Source organism: Vulpes vulpes, chromosome 1 (assembly GCF_048418805.1).
Source record: "Vulpes vulpes isolate BD-2025 chromosome 1, VulVul3, whole genome shotgun sequence".
NCBI lineage: Eukaryota > Metazoa > Chordata > Mammalia > Carnivora > Canidae > Vulpes > Vulpes vulpes.
The window spans coordinates 34,355,389-34,375,532 of record NC_132780.1 but is presented as its reverse complement, the minus strand read 5'-3'; the positions used below and the strand labels follow the sequence as shown (position 1 = coordinate 34,375,532).

Here is a 20,144-nt window from a genome sequence, read left to right as displayed (position 1 = left end):
GGTACCATCATTCATCCCACTGCCCAAATCAGAAACCTAGACGTTAAGTTTTTCATCATCTTTGATTCTACCATCTTCTTCACCTCTGCCCCCCATCATCCAGTCACCAAGTCATGCTGGTAGACAAGCAATTCTGAGATCACTCATTAAGAAAAAAGAAAGAAAAAGAAAAAATAGGACTCTTGCATCATCTTTTCCTACTTTCTATCTCCTTCCTTGTTCTCTAATCTGACCTCTAAATTCTACCTACCATGAACTTCTTCCTGACTATCTTACACTTATTTATTCTCCCAAGCCTTTGCACATGCTATTTTCCATCAGCAGAAATCTCTCCCTCCATTCCCAAAGCCCACTGGACTTGGGTTTGCTCCTAGGAATTCTTCTAGGAAGTACTCTTTCGGGCCACTTTGGTTCTCCAGGCCCACCCTTCCTCCCTCATTCTTAAAACTCAGCATCCTCTCATTGTGAGAATCAACAGGCTAGCTCTGCACTTTGCAGCCACCTCTTCCTTCTCCTCTTCATATCCAAGCTTTATTTCCTCACATTCATTCATTCTTCTAGGACTTGCAAAATGTTGCGCTTACCTGGCTTCAAAGGGTAAGAGAATTCCTAATTGCTGAATGCAGTGAGCTCTTTTCAGTTCCACTATCCTGTATCAGATGCCAAAGTAGCAGATGATATTTTTGAAACACTTTTCCCCCTAGGCTCCTGAGAGAATACTCTCCCACGATTCTCCTCTTACCTCCCTGAACAGTTCCTTCTCCATCCAAACAACTCCTCTGCTCACCCTTACGTGTTGGCATTCCTCCAGGACACCACAGTTGGCCTTCTATTCCAATTTATATTTCCTTTTGGGCAACCTCAACTGTTTCTGCAACTTCAAGAATCACCTCTATGCATAATTTCCAAATCTCTCACCTGTTTGCCTTTTCCTGACCCTAAAAATACTGCTCATGGAAGACCTTTTTTAGACACCCCCATGGGAAACTTCAAATCACAGGATCCAGAAAGTAATTATCATTATTCTCCCCAAATTGCTCCGTCTTCTGAAAAGGGCCACATCCGACCAAGAGCCAAGACAGAGACTTGAGAAAAATACTCTTACTCTCTTACCCTCAGGCCTCCCAATCTGCAGCCAGATCCTGCCAAATCGCTTTTCCACTACTTCCCACTGTTACTCCTAGGTTCGAAAACCAATCATGTCTTACCGTTGTAAAAGTCTTCTTTGCTTCCAATCTTGGACCCTTTCTAAATCATCTTTCACACTGCTTCCAGAGTAATATAAATCACATGCCATTCCCAGGTTGCCAACAGGATTATTGGAATTCCTCAGCATAGAGAACAAAGATCCTCAAGAGCTGCCTACCTCGTGAGTATCATCTTTGTCCACATCGTCACTCTCACTCACACCCTACATGCTAACCATACTAGAATACTAGAACTTCCTAAATACAGCTGTTTCAGGCGGTTTCTTCTGAAACAGTGCTCTTCCCTTAAAACTTTCATAACCTCCTGTACAAAGCCCTTTCTCACAGCTATGAATAAAATTAACCACTTCAGCCTCTGTGCCCACACAGCACCCTGATACATACATATATATAAATACATACACGCATTATCGCGGTGGGTAACTCATTTGATTATCTTTCCTGATCTAGATTCATATAGCAATTCAGCTACTTATTGGCAGTATAACATGGGTAAATTAACCTGACATCATCTCATCGGTGGAGATGAAGAGTTGTTAGGAGAGAATCAGAGTATTATGTAAATAAAGCTAGGAGAGAATCAGAGTATTATGTAAATAAAGCATCTACTTCTATACCTGATACATGATAGATACGGGGGCACGGGAACAACAACGTTGGTAGTTACAATTCTGTTATCCTAAGCCCCCATGTGCAAGCTTTAAAAAAAAATAGTGGGAAGTAGGGGGGGTGGGGGGGGTGGGAAGACCTTGCCCAACAAAACTGTAAGGTGCTAGAGAGATACACAGTATCTGTGTTAAAAGATATTTACTAAATTCTCAAACGATTATTACGATTCTTAGTTGCCTGGAGAGAAAGAAAAGGAACGGGGGGGGGGGGAGGGGGGGAGCTGGATGCTGAGGGCTCCAGGGTCTGCTAGGAGGCCCAACAATCCAGAGCGAGGCTTATTAGTTCTCTTGTACGTTCCCACCTCCAGGCGGAACCACCTTCACCATCTTGTCCACCTGGCGACCGCTGACTCCTCACGAGGCGGCCACAGCATCACCGCTGCTCCGATTCCACCGTGGCTTCCTCGGAGTTGCCAGCGCCCCTACTTCAGGGATTCGCACATCACGTCCTCCCCTCCGTAGGCCGTGACTCCGGCCGACAGAAATCCGGGCCCTACCCCGTCCGCTGCCCGCCCCGTGACGCCTTCAGAAAACGCTGGCTGAATGAATAAAATAAATAAATAAAAAAATAAAAAAAAATAAAAACCACCCCGCATCACAGCAGACGCGCGCCGACCGCCCCGACACACGCGTCCACCCGCACGGTAAGCCGCCCGCCTCCCCGCCGCGCCGCGGCCTCCGGACACTCACAAGAAGTTCTCCATCACGATGCGGACGATAGAGCCCTCCACGAAAGGCCTGGACGATGGCAGCGGCGGCGGCGGCGCCGGCGGGGCCGAGCTCTTTCTCTTGCTCGGGACCTCCGACGAGGGATCCCTCGGGAGAGCTCTCTTGGAGGCCACGGTGCTTGGGGTCGACGACTTCCTACTCGGAGTCGCCATCCCGGCGTCCCCGCCGCCCCGCGGGCGCTTCCGTTCCCACCGACCTGCAGCCCCGGCGCCCCGGCGCCCGGCTCCCGCGCGAACTGCCCGGCCCGCGAGCGCGCCCCGCGCCTGCGCAGTCCGGCCCGGCGGCGTCAGCGGGCGGCCCCGCCCCTCGGCGCCGGGCCTCGGGGGCGGGCGGCAGCGAGGACGCGGGCCGGGGCGGCGGCGCCCCCAGCGCGCGGCTACCGGGCCGTCCCCCCGAAGCGTTCGTGCATTTTTCACGGTTCGGCCTTTTTGGCTCAGAAAAAGATGTCAGTTGCATTTAGTACTCGGAAAGCCCCCTGAGCGCTCGGAGGGAGCCGACCCGCGAAGAGGACGGAGGGAGACGTTCGGGGGCCGCGGGCGGACCCTGCCCGAGCGCACCAGGACTCGCCTGCTTTGGGCTCTTCCGCGTCTCACTTTGCTCCCCGCTGGCCTCATGCAGGTCCCCGTGTCCGGAGAAGAAAATCTAGCCGTGGCCCTGCGCCCGCGCCTCCCTCCAGAGCCGCGTGGTGCCAGGTACCCGGGGCGCTCCAACTTGCAAACAGCCTCCCTGCAAGCAGACACTCCGCCCCCTCGCTCCCTCCTTCCCTTTTAAGGCTTCCTGCCCCGAGGTTTCTAGAAACCCGGGAGCTCGAGCGCAGCGGCTTCCGTGGGTGCGTGCTTCCACTTAAACCTGCGCACCTGCCGCTGGTTAGCCTCGTTGAGCAGGAGGCGCACCGAAGCTTCCGCAGCGCCTCCATCACTCAGCTGCTCCTTAAGGTCTAACCCGCCAGGGGCTGGAGCTGCGGCTCTGAGGGACCCCAGCTAAGGATGCGTGCCTGAGCCCCTCCCCGGTGTGGGAGACAGAAAAAGAACCAGTGGAGCAGGTTCAGGATCATTCCAGGCTGTGCTAGGTGCTGTGAAACAGAACTCAGGTGATGGGGGGAGGCACAGAAGGTTGTCAGAAGAGGTGATGTTTGAGTGGAACCCTAAATGCTAAAAAAATAAAAAATAAAAAATAAAAAAAAGCATTCCAGGCAAGGACAAAAGCTCTGGAGTGGGAACAGGGGGACTTCTGAGGAACAAAGGGAAGGCCTGTGTGGCTGCGGTGATGATCACCTGACCATTGCACGGCAGAGCCTTGCCCACCATAGCAGAGCTGATTTTTATTTTTAAGGCTTTGGGAAGCCCATTGGATGGCTTTAAGCAAGAGAGAGACGTGATCTGATTCAAGTTTTTAAATAATCCCTCATTACTGTTTGGAGAGGGTCAAGCCTGGAACCGGGGAAGCCATTTGAAAAACTGGTGCAGTAGAACCCTCATTCCTGACTCGAGGACCAGTGCTCCTTCCCCAGGTGCCTGGCGCTTCCTCTCACACAAGTGGCATCAGTGCTCTCTAAAAGTTATTATCAGAGAAAATAGAATGAGAAGAAAAGCATATGAACTTGTCGTGGTTACTAGAAATAATGATAAATTGCAAATTACAATACAGAAGAATAATTTTAGAACTTTTAGGTCTGGGGGGGTGCTCTATCCTGTCATTCCCCCACAAGGCTAGGACACGTTTTTTTTGAAAAGTAATTTGTAAAAAAAAAAAAAAAAAGTAATTTGTTACCTCATTTCAAGAACCTTAGAAGCGTCAAAGTCTATGAAGAAATGATTTGGGGGAAATCTATCCTCATGAATAAATAAAATTTTTTTTAAAAAAGGAAAATATTATTGCTTTTGCTTTGAGTTACAAAACCAATACATGTTAGGTGTAGAAACCTTGGGAACTCACAGAAATACTGTACAAAGTGAGAAAGTACTCTTGATTCCTCTACCCAGGCTAATCACTGTTAAGGTTTAGGTGTATGTTATATCTTCCTTCCTTTTGTATGTATGATATGCAACTTTTGTTGCCGCCCTCCAAAAAACAAAAACAAAAAACAGGATGATGCCACATGAATTACAGCATTTTTTTTTAAGATTTTATCTATTTATTTATTCATGAGAGACACAGAGAGAGAGAGAGAGAGAGAGGCAGAGACACAGGCAGAGGGAGAAGCAGACTCCACGCAGGGAGCCTGATGTGGGACTTGATCCCGGGACTCCGGGACCACACCCTGGGCTGAAGGCAGACGCCCAACCACTGAGCCACCCAGGCATCCCAAATTACAGCATTTAATACCCCTTTTCTCATGTAATATGAATGTATTTCCATGCCATAAAAATATTTTTCTGTGACATAGTTTTAAGTAGCCATATAGTATTCCATCAAACAAAAACTATAATTGATTTAAACGTTTCTTTTTTGTTAGACTCTGTAACTGGCAGTTAGCAGGAACCAGGGGTGCTCTGGCTGACTATATTAGCTCAGTGCTTCCTAACATTCTTTAATAATTTCATGCACCCATAAAAGTATCTTGCCACACCTGGTTTCTTTAATTCCACTGGTGAAAACTGTTTCAGAAGAGGTGGTGGTAGAGAGGCAGAGGGAGATGGTCTCTGGAAATAGAATATCAATTAATTGGAAACTGATACTAATGAATAAGTGAATGAGCCACAACAGCTAATTCTACATTTCCAGGATCCGAAGTCCACTCATCAGCTGAGTTCATCGGGCCATTTTTCCTAGCGACGGTGGCCGAGCAATTGTATTTAACCTTCTACTCACCGAGGAGTAAGTCACCAGCGGCGATTTTGAGTGATGGCCTTACAGTGCTCCAGAAACTTTAAAACTGCTACAAACAAAAAAACTGGCAGAAAGGGGGCAGGGTTAAGAGTTGTAAGTACATTTCACCTCACCCTGGGAATACCATCTTGTGTGTTGTCTTTCTTGGCTTTACTCCAAACCCTTGATAATGGTGCTAGAATAGCAAGAAGGTGGGGCGAGATACATGTACTGGGACTCTGCGGAGGCCACCGTGGACTAAGATGGTTTACTCGTCTAGTTCTGATAAGACCCTCACAGGATAACAGGGATGATGTCCTCTGGCGTAAATACGGCTTTTTGCTTTTGGCAAATTCATAAAGTGGAAAAGTGAGCCCTGGTGGCTTGAAAAGAAGGGGAAAAGTCAGTTGTTGAAACTGAAGTCCTTAGCACCCATACACAACCTTTCTTTCCTGGTGCCTCCTCACCCACTCTTTCTAATTAATGTTGTTAAAGAACAGTTGGGGAGGCGGCGCCTGGGGGCTCAGTTGGTTAAGCATTTGACTCTTGGTTTCAGCTCAGGTCCTGAGATCAAGCCCGGATTCTGGCTCTGCACTCAGCAGGAGTCTGCTTGAAATTCTCTTCCTCTCCCTTCCCTCTGCACCTCTCCCCACTTGTGCACACACTCTCTCTCTGAAATAAATAAATAAAATCTTTAAAAAAAAAAAAACAGTTGGGGAAGATGTAGGGAGGGATGAGCTGTTCTGAGGAGAATAAGCACCCTTTCTACAGAGGAAGTAACACGCCATAGAGCAAGCTTCTGCTAGGAATAAGGATACCTTATCTCTAACGCTTTTACTTTAAAAAAAATTGTTTCTAACATCATAGAAAAGCTTTAAACAGGGATGCCTGGATGTCTCCGTGGTTGAACGTCTGCCTCCAGCTCAAGGCATGATCCCAGGGTCCTGGGATCAAATGTAGCATTGGCTGCTTCTCCCTCTGCCTATGTCTCTACCTCTCTGTGTGCTTCTCATGAATAAATAAATAAAATATTTAAAAAACAGAAAAACTTTAAACAATCAAAATATCTCCTTCTCCTTACCATGGTGGCAGTAGTCTTGGAACTGGTTAGAGTAATAGCGATGGTATTAGTAGAAGTAGCTGATACTAACAGCATGTACCAATATACCAGCTACTGTTCTAAGTACTTTTTAATAGTTCATTTGAGATCAATATCTCAACAGATTTGCATCTTTCTCAAGTTTCCATCTGTTGGATATGAAAACCAACTGAAAGTTTGAAAAAAATCATTAAGAATTAATATTGGGTTTCAAATGTTCTTTGCAATGTGTCATGATAGAAAATCTATAGCTAAATGTGCCTTCATTTCTTTTGAGGATATGAAATGGGAAAAGAGTTATTAAATTGCTCCAGAAGGAATTTACTGTCAATTTCAGAAAGATCAGGAACAAGGTGCTAAAGCACTTATGAGCAATCATCTCTGCCAATCCTTGCAAAATGAACAGTCCTCTTCACCCAGGCTAGGTCAGAGGTATTTGGGGGGAGAGTGAGTGTTTCCCTTCACACTGTGTTACTACCCAAAAGAAATAAAGCTGGTAATAGTCAAAACCATGCTAAATCTGTTGAAATCAGCTACATAAATTATAAAGTAAACTCTCCCATGAACTCCTTGGGTTTAAGTTTTTACTTCCACAATTTTGATTAGTAGCCATAACATTCTTTTTATAACTGAAATTGTACTTGTGTTTTTGGTATGATTTTGGAATTTTGAAACCCCCCCAAAAAACACAAAACAGGAACCAACAACCATGCATGCATATTCCTACAATCAAGAATTAACAGGAGCATCTGGGTGGCTCAGTTGGTTAAGCTTCCAATTTGTGATTTTGGCTCAGGTCATGATCTCGTGGTCATGGGATTGAATGCTGTGTCAGGCTCTGTGCTTGGTGGGGAGTCTGCTTGAGATTATCTCCCTCTGTCCCATCCCCACTCACGCTTGTTCTCTTTCTCTCTAAAATAAATGAATAAATTTTTAAAAAACAACTAACACTGTTATGGAGGGTCCTCAAAACTTAAAAATAGAATTACCCTATGATCCAGCAATGGCACTACTAAGTATTTACCCAAAGGATACAAAAATACTTATTCACTGGGGTACATGCACTCTGATGTTTATAGCAACATTATCAATAATAGCCAAACTATGGAAAGAGCCCAAATATCCATTGACTGAAGAATGAAATGAATAGATAAAGAAGATGTGGTACACATACACACACACACACACACACACACACAATGGAATATTACTCATCCATCAAAAAGAATGAACCCTTGCCATTTGCAATGCCATGGATAGAGCTAGAGAGTATTATGCTTAGTGAAATAAGACAGAGACAGTCAAGTACCATATGATTTGACTTGTATATGGAATTTAGGAAATAAAACAGATGAACATATGGGAGGGGAAGAAAAGATGAAAGACAGAGGGAAACAAACCATAAGAGACTCTTTAAAGATAGGGATCAAATGAGGATTGGTGGAGGCAAATGAGTAGAGGGATGGGCTAAATGGGTGATGGGCATTAAGGAATGTACTTGTTACGGTGCCCAATGGGTATTGTATATAAGTGATGAATCATGGAATTCTACTTCTGAAACCAATATTGAGTACAGTATGTGAACTTACCAGAATTTAAATAAAAATTTGAAAAGGAAAAAAAGCATAAACCTAAAACAAGAACTAAAATGGCCACAGATATTTGAAAAAATATTCACACAAAGTATTAAAAAGTGCAAATTATTACAAAGCAAATATGAAGTTAGTCTTCCACGTTAGTCAGAAATTGAAAATGATAATCTTTCATCCAATGTTGGTGAAAGATCAATGAAATTGTCATTCTGGCACCAAAGGGAAAATTTGGTAAGGAAATCAGTTCAGCAAGATCTTTGGTATCACGTGGCAGTATAGAGCAGAGCACCAAAATTATTCATGCCTCTTGAGTCAGTAGTTTCCTTTAATAAATTTACCCTAAGTAAATATTCAGAGATGTGAAGATGAAATTGTTCACCAGTGCATGTTTGATTTTAACAAATACTAGAATTAAATATCCAAAAGAGATTGATTAAAAGTATTTTCAAAACATTAAAAGAGGGGCACCTAGGTGGTTCAGTGGTTGAACATCTGCCTTTGCCTCAGGGCACAATCCTGGGGTCCTGGGATCGAGTCCCACATCGGGCTCCCTGCATGGAGCCTGCTTCTCCCTCTGCCTGTGTCTCTGCCTCTCTCTGTATCTCTCATGAATAAATAAATAAAATCTTTTAAAAAAACGTTTTAAAAAAGAATTAACACTGTTAACAATTTGGCATGATCTTATTGTCCTTCTTTCCATTATCTGCTTTTTAAACAAATACACATGATACACATGCATACATCCTCTTAAAAATTAGAACAATACAAGGGTGCCTGCATAGTTCAGTTGGTTAAGTGTTTGACTTTGGCAGGTCATGATCTCAGGGTCCTGGGTTGGAGCCCTGCCCAGTGGCAAGTCTGCTTGTCCTTCTTACTCTCCCTCTACCCTGCCTCTTACTAGTGCTCTCTCTGTCTCTCTCAAATACATAAAATTTTTAAAAAATTAGAACAGTACAGATCAAATTAGTGTGCATTTGATATTTTTTTCCTCAATCTTGTTGCTGTAAACCTTATCCTCACCTATCCACTTGTTCAGTATGTAATGTCTCTTAAGACCATTTAAAAAAAATAGTCTCCATATGCAGCATGGTGCCCAACTCAGGGTTTGAACTCATGACCCTGAGATCAAGACCTGAGCTGAAATCAAGAGTTGGGGGCTTAACTGACTGAGCCACCCAAGCCCCCCCCCCCCATTTTTATGTTTACATGCATTTTATCTACAGAAAATACGTGGTAATATTTTGAGTGTGAATGCATTACATAAGTGTATTACATAAAAATATAATATATTACATGCATACATATAAATATATTAACTTAAAAATATGGTAAGGTTATACAATTTTGTTTTTCATGCAAAAATGTATTTTTGAGAAATATCCATGTTGACACATATAAAACTGTTTCCTTTTTAACTGCTGTAAGATTTTTGTATGATGATATTCTCTTTATCCATTACTCTACTGATTTGACATATAGATGGCTTCCAATTTTTTATTTTTACAAACATTGTTTCAGAGAATACCCTCAAACATGTCTTTATGTACATGTGCTAGCATTTCTCTAGGATCGATACCAAGAATTAAAATTGCTAGACTATATACTACACTAATTACTTCCCTTCAGTTTCTTGACATTGTTGCATGTGGCCAATTTCTTAGTAACTGTGATTGTTTGAAAATTATGTCAAAACAAAATTTCTCTCTTTTTTTCCATCTCTCTCTAGTGTTGACTTTGGCTCAGTAGCTGTTCCCTGTCTGTATCTCTCTCTCTTACACATACATCTCTGTCCTCCACACAATACTCTCTTTTCCCCATGAATCCAGGTTCTGTGGGGGCCCTGAAACTTACCTAAATGTTGAAGCCCTTCTGAAAAAAACACAAAATTACAAATTAGGATAGTGATTATTTATATCAGAATGAGAAGAAACCCCAATCTCAGTATTATTGACATTTTGGGTAGGATAAAATTCTTTTGGAGGAAGAGGAGACAGATGTCTTGTGCATTGTAGGATTGCCAACAGCATCCCTGGTCACTACCCACTGGAAGCCAGTAGTGCCTCCTCAGATTTGACAGCAAAAAATGTCTCCAGACATTGGAAAATGTCCCCTAAAGGGTAAAATTGCTCCCCCCTCCTCTGCCATCCCCAGATTAAGAATCTCCACTCTAATCCTATCCATACTTTGTGAGAATACATGAGTCTAATCATGTAAATCTGCTAGCTTCTTGGAAAATTGATGACAATGAAAATTTCCTATCTTACTCGTGGACATATGCACGAATATATAGCAATGTTCACAAAAATAAATATATCATGACCCAACTGGGTTTGTTATAGGAATCCAAGATCGACTAAATACTAGCAAATCAAATAAATTACTATGATTTTTCATATTAAAATATAGGAGGAAGATCAAAGCAGAAAAAGAAAAGCATTCAAATTGTTTTCAACACAAATTCATGGTCGAAATTTCTAGGAAGATATGAATAGAAAAAAAAAACCAAAACCTCCCTTTAACCAGGAAAAGGTGACTCCAGAACCCTTTAGCAAACTCATGTTCAATGATAGAATGTTTAGAAGTATTCTCTTAAGTTCTGGAACAAGTCAAGGGTGATTCTATTACTCCTATTGAGCAGTACATTAGAGATCTTAACCTGCTAAAGCAGTTAGGAAAATAGGGCACATAGAGGAGTTGTAAGAGGAAAACCAAAACTGGCCTTATTAAGAATTCTGACCTAATAGCAAAAGAAAACTGCCATAGGCAGCATAAAGGCTAACCCAAAAATGCTCACATCATAATCCCTGAGACTTGTGAATAGGTTATAATACATGGCAGGAGGGAATTTGTAGGTGTGATTAAGGTAAGAATCTTGAGATGGGGTGATTATCTTAGATCATCTGGGTGGACCTATATAATCAGAAGGGTCCTTAAAAGAGCAAGGCAGGATGGTCAGGGTCAGAGGAGACGTGAAAATGAAAGCTGATATTAGAGAGAGAACACAGCTGGAAGCGGGCCATGAGCCAAGGAATGTGGGAAGCCTCTAAAACCCAGAAAAGACAAGAAATGGGTTTTCTGTTAGAGCCTCCAGAAGGAACACAGCCCTGCTGAAACCTTAATTTTAGCTCCATGAGGCTCATTTTTAGGACTCTGACTTCCAGAACTATGAGATAATGAATGTGTTGTTTTGTGCCACAAAGAGCATGGTAATTTGTTGCAGCAGCAGTAGGAAATGAATGTAAATATAGAGTCTGTTCTGAGAAAGAGAGCTTAGCAAGTTGGCTGGATAGAATTCCAGAGAAATCAAACAAACAGAATAGACAAAAGTTTACTTTTTTAGAAGAAACCATATGGGAATATCTTTAAAAACACAGGGTAGGGAAGAGTTTCTTAAGACAAAAAAACCCATATAAATCATAAAGAAAAAAATTATGAATTCATACATATTAAAAACTAAGCCTTTCATGAATCAAATTCACAATATGAGTGGGGAGCAGAGAAGCCACATGATAAAATAAAGATATTTGCAACATTTAAAATAAACAGAAGCTTAGTATCTGGGTATTAAGAGATTCCTATGATTCTGTAAGAAAAAGATACACAGCTCACCGGAAAAATGGGCAAAACAAACAGGCATTTGGCCCACCGTGCATGAGTGGTCATAGAACATATGATTTGATGCTCAATTTAATTCATTAGTAGGGAAATGCAAATTAAAACCTCAACGAAAAATAAAAATAAAAAAACCTCAACGAAATGCAATTTCATAAATATCAGATAGGCAAAAATTAAAATCTGACATTAGCATCTTTTGGGCACTCATCTACACTGGTAAATGTTGTGTAGATTAGTGCAGCCAGTTGGGAAGCAGTTTTCCTCACTCAGTAGTATAGTGCACCTATGAGGTCCAAACCAGCAATTCAACATGTTAGATGTGCAACCTAAAGATATTCTTTCACATGGGTACCTGGGCACTTGCACAAGAAGTATTTTAGCAGCATTGCCACAATAGCAAAAAACTAGAACCAACTCAAATATTCATCAATAGGAGAATGAATCAATAAATTGCAGCCTAATCATTTAATGGAATATCATATCACAGTGAAAATGAATTAACTACAGCTAGAAACTCAACATTGCTGAATCTCAAAAACATAATTTTGAGGAAAAAAAGACAAGTTACAATGGATATATATATACAATGATTTCTTCTGTATAATTTTTTTTTTTTTTAGAGAGAAAGAGAGAGAGTGTGAGTGTGTGCCCACATGTGTGTGAGTGGCAGGGAGGGGCAGAGAGACAGAGAGAGAAGAGAGTATCAAGCAGACTCTACCCTCAATGCAGAGCCTGATGTGGGGCTGGATCTCACAACTGAGATCATGACCTCTGCCAAAATCAAGAGTCAAATAAATGCTTAAGTGACCGAGCCACCCAGGCGCCCCACCTCATTTAATTTTGAAAACCAGCAAAGCTAAGTAATATATTGTTAGGATGCATAAATAGGCTTTAGGACTATTAAAAAACAAAACAAAGGAATGCTTAACGTGAGTTTTAGGATAATGGTTACCTCTCTGGACAAGGAATGGACATGTGACTGGGCTGTAGTCCACGGAGTGCTTCTAAATTATCGATAATGTTCTATTTCTCATGCTGTATCAATGGTACATGGGTGCTTATTATTATTCTTAAACATTGACATACATGCTGTATACTTTTTTTTTTACAAACCTTTTTTAAATTAAAGATTATTTATTTATTTATTCATGAGAGATAGAGAGAGAAGCAGAGACACAGGCAGGGGGAGCCCCCTGGGCTCAATCCCCGGGATCACGACCTTAGCCAAAGGCAGACACTCAACCACTGAGCCATCCAGGTGCCCCATGTTGTATACTCTTTTACAGTTAGATTATGCTTTACATAAAAAGTTAGGCATTTCTAAAGGAGAAAAAAAAGTACCTACAATGTATCCATGTAATTCACCATGTTAAATGATTAAAGGGAAAAATCATATTATCTCAACATATGCAAAGAAGCATCTGATAAAGTTCAATGTCTATTTGTAATAAGGTCTTAGAAAACAATGAATGGCACTGAAGTTCCTGAACTTGCTAAATGCTACTTATCAAAAACCTGGACTATACAGGATAATTAATGGAGAAGCTTCCTATTCCTTCTCATTAAGATCCAAAGAAAGATGCGGGGAGCGGGGCAGTAGAGTGCCTGGGTGGCTCAGTCAGGTAAGCGTCTACCTTCCACTGGGATCTTGATCTCAGAGTCCTGGGATCAAGCTCCAGGTTGGGCTCCCTGCTCAGCAGGGAGTCTGCTTGTCCTTCTTCCTCTGCTCTCCCCCTCTGCTTGTGCTCTCTCTCAGTCTCTCAGATAAATAAACAAAATCTTAAAAAAAAAAAAAGATATAGAAAGAAAGATGCCAGGATGCTTAGGTGGCTCAGTTGGTTAAGCATCTGCCTTCAGCTCAGGTCATGATCTCAGGGTCCTGCGATCGAGCCCTGTGTTGGGCTCCTTGTTTATCTGGGAGTCTGCTTTTTTTTTTTTCTCTCTCTCTCTCTCTCTCCCTAGCCCCTGCTGCTAGTTCTCTCTCTCTCTTAAAGAATGAGGCCACAATCCTCACTATTAAAGATTCTAGATAGTGTTTTAAGATGAAATTCATTAAGAGATTTAAAGATTTTGTGTTGTGTCTTTTCTGTTTGCCCCACTATATCCCTTGCTCTGTGGCCTGGGAGATTGATTTCGATGACCTGCATCGTCTAGGCTCATCGTCTTGCCCTCTGACTTTTGATTGGATTCACCAGGGAATTGGAGCATAGCTGCGTTTTAGAGGTGGCTGTGTTCTTCTACCTCTGGCCACAGTCTCTCTTATACAACTTTTCCCCAAGACCACAGCTCTTCCTGGGCTTGGTAACAGCTCCTTTGTTCCTGCAGGCCTACCTGCTGGCTGCTTCCATCTGCCATGTGAAATTAATTAATTAGTTAATTAATTAATTAATTAAAATAAATAAAATGTAAATAAAGAATGAGACATACTGATGGCCTGGTATCTCAACCTATGGCCCAATCTGAGAACATTCATGGAATGTTAAGAGCCTCCACAATAGGCTCTCGAGGTGGGGGGCCCCCTTTGCCTGGGTTTAGGGTCTTTTGGGTTTGTCTTTTAGGCTTAATTTGATCTAATTCTCAAGATGCTTGCATATATTATTAATTCTTTCCCTATTAGATGTTTGTTTTTATTTTATTAATGTATGCTCTTTCTGTTTTCCTTCCTACTTTCTTTAGATTTTCTGTTCTTTTTCTAACTTCTTGAGTTTGCTGCTTGGCTCAAGAATTTCTCTTTTTTCAGTTTTTAAATTAATTATTTAAGGTGACAAGATTCTTTTCATGTGTTAATGTAGCTACATTCCATGAATGTTGATATGTGGTGCTTTAAACTATCATTGATCTAAATATACAGTCTCCGACCTATGATAGTCTGACCCAGGCAACCATTCTGTTTTTCACATTTAGTAGAGTATCAAGGAATTGGATGTGATATTCAACACTTTGTTATAAAATAGGTTTTGTGTTAGATGATTTTGTCCAACTGTAGGCTAATGTGAGAGGTCTGAGCATGTTTAAGGTAAGCTAGACTAAGCTATGATGATCAGTAGGTTAGGTGCATTAAATGCATTTTCAAGTTATGATATTCTCAACTTAACAATGGGTTTGTTGCTACATAACCCCATCGAACGTTGAGGAATATCTGTGTATAAGTATATTCATGCATATCTATACACACATACATATGACAAATATATGATTTCTTCCTTGTTTGTCTGAAAATGTCATGATTTTGTTCTTCTGAATGATACTATTCTCAGGTGATGTGGTTTTCTCTCAACATGTTAAAGGTTTTATCACACTGTCTAAACACCTTCCTCATTATTGAGAAGTTTGATTTTGTTTCATTTTTTTTTCCTTTGTAAGTCATCTGTCTTCTCCTTCTGGTTCCATTTGAAATCTCTCAGCCTTTGGTATTTCACAATGATGGATCTAGGTGTGGATTTATTTTCACTTACATTGCTCAGAATTTGTTAGACTTCCTGATTTTAAACATTTTTATCCATAATCCATTCTGAAATGGTCTCAAATGTTCTCCCTTTGAATCCCGCCCCCCAACCCCTCTCTTACTGTAACAGCCCGGATGCTCTTGTTCTCTGTCTCCTTCATATTTTTCATTTCTTTATCTCTCTGTATTGTATTCACATTTATCTTATATCCTAGTTCACCAGTTCTCTTTTGTTAGATATGTCTAATTAGATATTTGCCTCTTCCACTACATTTTTAATTTTAACGACTGTATTTTTCATGTGCAGATGTTCTAGTTGGTTCCCTTTAAAACCAATCTGCCTGGGCAGCCCCGGTGGTGCAGCCTGCAGCCCAGGGTGTGATCCTGGAGACCCAGGATCGAGTCCCACGTCGAGCTCCCTGCATGGAGCCTGCTTCTCCCTCTGCCTGTGTTTCTGCCTCTCGCTCTATCTGAATAAATAAATAAATCTTAAAAAAAAAATCAATCTGCCTCCTCATTTTTTCACAGTGTATTGCCTTTTATGTGTTTAATGCTTTTATTTTTGTCTCTATTTTTAAAATCGTTATTTTAGGGATCCCTGGGTGGCACAGCGGTTTAGCGCCTGCCTTTGGCCCAGGGCGTGATCCTAGAGACCCGGGATCGAATCCCACGTCGGGCTCCCGGTGCATGGAGCCTGCTTCTCCCTCTGCCTATGTCTCTGCTTCTCTCTGTGTGACTATCATAAATAAATAAAAATTTAATAAAAAAATAAAATCGTTACTTTAAAATGTCTATCAAAAAATTTCAGCCTGTCGGGGCACCTGGGTGACTCCGTGGTTGAGCATCTGCCTTTAGCTCAGGGTGTGACCCCGGGTCCCGGGGTCCTGGGATTGAGTCCCATGTCAGGCTCCCTGTATGGAGCCTGCTTCTCCCTCTGCCTGTGTCTCTGGCTCTATCTCTCTCTGTGTCTCTCATGAATAAAAAAATAAAATTTTAAAAAATTTCATCCTGTGAAGTCTTGGGTATCTAATTCTGCTGTTGACAGCTGACCAAATGTGTTGTAATTTTGGATTGTGAGTCCTTCTTCCAGTTTTACATACGGGAATTGTGTGCAGCCTGGGTTGGGAGTCATGGCCCTCTAAAGAAGGTTTAAAGTTGTTCTTACCAGTTGCCCCAAGTGTCCTCACGGGGCAAGGACACATTTTTCATGTTAAATTTTTAGAGTGTGGATTTCCAGACCATGAAATGTTGATGGATGAAAGAGAATCTTTATAGCCTTTGTGATTCTTGGAATCCACATATATGTTTGTATGAAACTGAAAGTTTTTATTGAGTATTTGTTTATTTAATCCAGAAATATGTGTTGAATATGGTAGGCAGTTGGGGAACAAAATTGGAAATGTGACCATTCTTGAGGAAATGGACGTGAAAACAAGAATTTAGGTTCAGCATGATAACTTTTGCCAGAGTGTATATACAGCCCAGAAGAACCACTAATCACGGCTGGAGTAGGAAGAGCAAGAGGAAGGCACTGCCCAGCTGCTGCTTAAAATGAGCCTAGCATTGTTAGTACAAAAGGAAAACATGATACAATGACAAGATTATATGGTTGCTTTATCCTTAAGATGGCACTATAAACTCACAATTCCTTTGTAGAGAAAGATTACATTAAAAACTGCAATCTAGTAAAAGAATTCTCTCAGACCTTCTAATATAAACTACTATAAACTGGGGTGGCTTTTGTGTGTCAGACACTAAGTGCTTGTAGCTATCACTTTTATTTCATCTTTAAAGCCACCTGAAGACATAGAGACAAGGAGTAGTCACCCCGTTTTGCAGACTAATGATAGAGATCAGAGAGGGTGTGACTTGCCCCTAGTCATGAAGCCACTAAGTGGCAAAGCCAGGATTTTAACCGGGACACCCTGAATCTGGAAACCGTGTACTTAATCACTATGCTGTATCTGTCATTAAAGGAATCCAGATGTTGGGGATGCAACAGGAGAATGATCACTTATCAAAACTGCCCCCGACCCCAGGCCCCAAGTTCTGGTTAAATCACCCTGAGAAACGTGTCCACCACAGGGGAATAAGCAGTCAGAGAACCCGAGTCTCAGCCCTAGGAGTCACAGAACACATCCAGGCACCTGGAAAGCTGCATTTAGTATGTCTCTGTTCTCATTGCTCTGCCCCCACTGCAGCAGGAGGCTGGCCCTGGCTTCCCCTCGCACCTGAGCAGATGACGTCGCTGTACTAAGTGCTCCAAGTTGTGCTGATCCGTTTGGATCCGTCTTCCCCACCTGTGAGCATCTTCATACCCTCCATGCTTGGTATAATGCCTGGAGCACAGATTTCTCACTAAAAAAAATTTTTTTTTTTTTTTTTGAGAGGAGAGCATGTGAGTCAGGGGGGAGAGATGGAGAGGCGGAGAGAGAGAGAATCTCAAACAGACTCCCTGCTGAGCAGGAGCCTTACCCAGTGGGGCTCGACCTCAGGACCCTGAGACCACAACCTGAGCTGAAACCAAGAGTCAGAGACTTAACCGACTGAGCTGCCCAGGCAACCCTGTCACCAGATCTTTGCTGAAGCTTTTCTTTTTCCACATTAAACCAGATATTGCATCGGAGGCCCTATCTTCTCCTTCACTTCCTTCTACACATAAATAATCTCCAACCGAGAGAGCAAATTGTAGGAGAGAAGACGATCTGTGTGGAAAAAGTAGTTTGTCTTTGGAGCATTTGTGTGTTTAAATAAGAGTTAAGTAAATGCAAATACTGTGCTTACTTAAATTATCAAGCAGTACCCAACAGCTAGCACGTCCTCCACTAGGGCATTTCTAAACCTGAGCAACCTGGAAAGAAAGAGAAGCATCCAAAGAGTGAATTCTGCAGAAGGAATGAAAGTGAGGAAGGGTAAATTAATCCACTTACCTTTTACCTTCCTCTGTTCTCCTTTATAAACTACACATTGTTTCGTAATAACAACTGGTAACAATTACCTGTTTCCCTTCTGCCTTAACTTAATGACTAGTTACTAAACCCTACCTTCCCTCCACCCCCCGCAATTCCCAAAGCAGGGATCCCAAGCAGTATTTCTTTTTCTTTTTTTATTTCAAGTTTTTTTTTTCAAGTTTTTGTTTAAATTAGCTAACACATACAGTAAAATTGGCTTCAGGAGTAGAATTTAGTGACTCCTCACTTATACACCATATCCAGTGCTTATCACAAGTGCACTCCTTAATGCCCGTCACCCAGTTACCCCACCTCCCACCCACCTCCCCTCCACCAGCCCTCAGTTTGTTCTCTATTGTTGAGTCTCTTATGGTTTACTTCCCTCTATTTTTTCCCCTCCTCTCCTATGTTCATCTATTGTTTTTTCAATTCCACATACAAGTGAAATCCTGTGATATTTGTCTTTCTCTGACTTATTTTGCCTAGCATGGTATACTCTAACTCAAACCATGTTGTTACAAATGGCAAGATTTCATTCTTTATGTTGGCTGAGTAGTATGAGGTGGAGATATACATATATCATATCATATCATATCTATCTATCTATCTATCTATCTAATCTCCATCCATTCATCAACTGATGGACATTGGGGCTCTCTCCATAGTTTGGCTATTGTTGATAATGCTGCTGTAAATGTTGGGTGCATGTGTCCCTTCGAATTACTATGTATCCTTTGGGTAAATCCCTAGTAGTACAATTTCTGGGTCATAGGGTAGCTCTATTTATTTATTTATTTTATTTGAGGAACCTCCATACTGTTTTCCAAAGTGGTTGCACCAGTACTATTTCTGGTTTGGCAACCTTTGGGACAATTTTTTTTAGCCAATAAATCCTCTGGAGGGAGAGAAACTTGGAACTTTTCCTTACAGTTTAAATTAGTATTAGGGATGGAGTGGGCAGGAGAACTGGCTGGTTCAGGAGGCAGTCCTGCTAGGATCAGAACACAGGCGTGGCAGTGAAACACACCCAGGTTCAAACCTAAGCACTATATCAGCTGCTGAACTTGGACAAATTCAGTTTTTTAACTTATAAAATGGAAATATCACTAGATCTATTTCATAGGTTGTTATCAGGATTAAATGAGTGAATTCATGCAAAGCTCTTTGAATAATGTCTGAAGATAGTTAAGTATTCAATAAATGTTAGCTCTGATTATTATGGTGGATTTATGTAATTCATAAGCAAGGAGGCTGGTGAATGACTTCATTCAGTCACTATTCATAAACTCCTTGCTATGTACAAGGTACGGTGTTAGGTCCTGGAGACACAATTTTCATTTCTTTATTCAGCAAATACAACTAAGCTCTGGACAGGAATAACAGAGTGAGGAAATAATGTCTAGTATACTATTGAGTTGGTTCACATCTTAAAATCTTCTGTTTTCAATGTTTCAACTCTATTTAGGGGATTTGCAAAATTTTTGATTTGCTTCACTATAGAAGTTTACCTCAGGATGTTTATTTTGTAGGGTGAGACAAAAAGTCTCACTTTTTGTTTTCCAACTAATGTGGTCTTCAGGAGGATATACTACTATTTACAGATTAATTTAAGAATTTTGACTTTTTTTTTTTTTTTTTGAGTAATCTCTACACCCAACATGGGACCAAACTCACAACCCCAAGATCAAGAGTCAGATGCTCTATTGACTGAGCCAGCCAGGCACCCAAGGAATTTTGACATTCTTGAATGGGAATACCACCAAACTCTGTGAAAACTATGGGTTTTTGGCCATACAAAACAGGAAGAAGTATAGATTTTGGGGTCAGAGAGACCTGACTCCAAATTCCTCCACTTAACAGCTATGGAATCTTAAATAATTTGTTCAGTCTTCAGAGTCTTGATTTCTTTCTGTGTAAAAAGGGATAATAATATCTCCATTTTGTAGGATGTTGGGAGAGTTAAATTCATCCATCCAACAAGCATTTATATGTTGAACACCTACTAAATACCAGACATTCTTCTGAGGCT

General features: G+C 41.4%; 1 protein-coding gene across 3 annotated transcripts in view; it reads right to left on the bottom strand.

The window, feature by feature from the left end:
* The window catches only part of SMC5 (structural maintenance of chromosomes 5), an 86,888-nt gene extending 84,039 nt beyond the window's left edge, over positions 1-2,849 (bottom strand). For 2 of the 3 annotated variants that reach the window (XM_026001562.2, XM_026001563.2), the window contains exon 1: positions 2,567-2,849. In XM_026001562.2, coding sequence (XP_025857347.2) covers positions 2,567-2,757 — 191 coding nt within the window. In that variant the 5' untranslated portion in view covers positions 2,758-2,849. The remainder of the gene's footprint in view (positions 1-2,566) is intronic. The other variant, XM_072762407.1, reaches the window with a different exon arrangement.
* Positions 2,850-20,144: the final 17,295 nt, after the last annotated feature.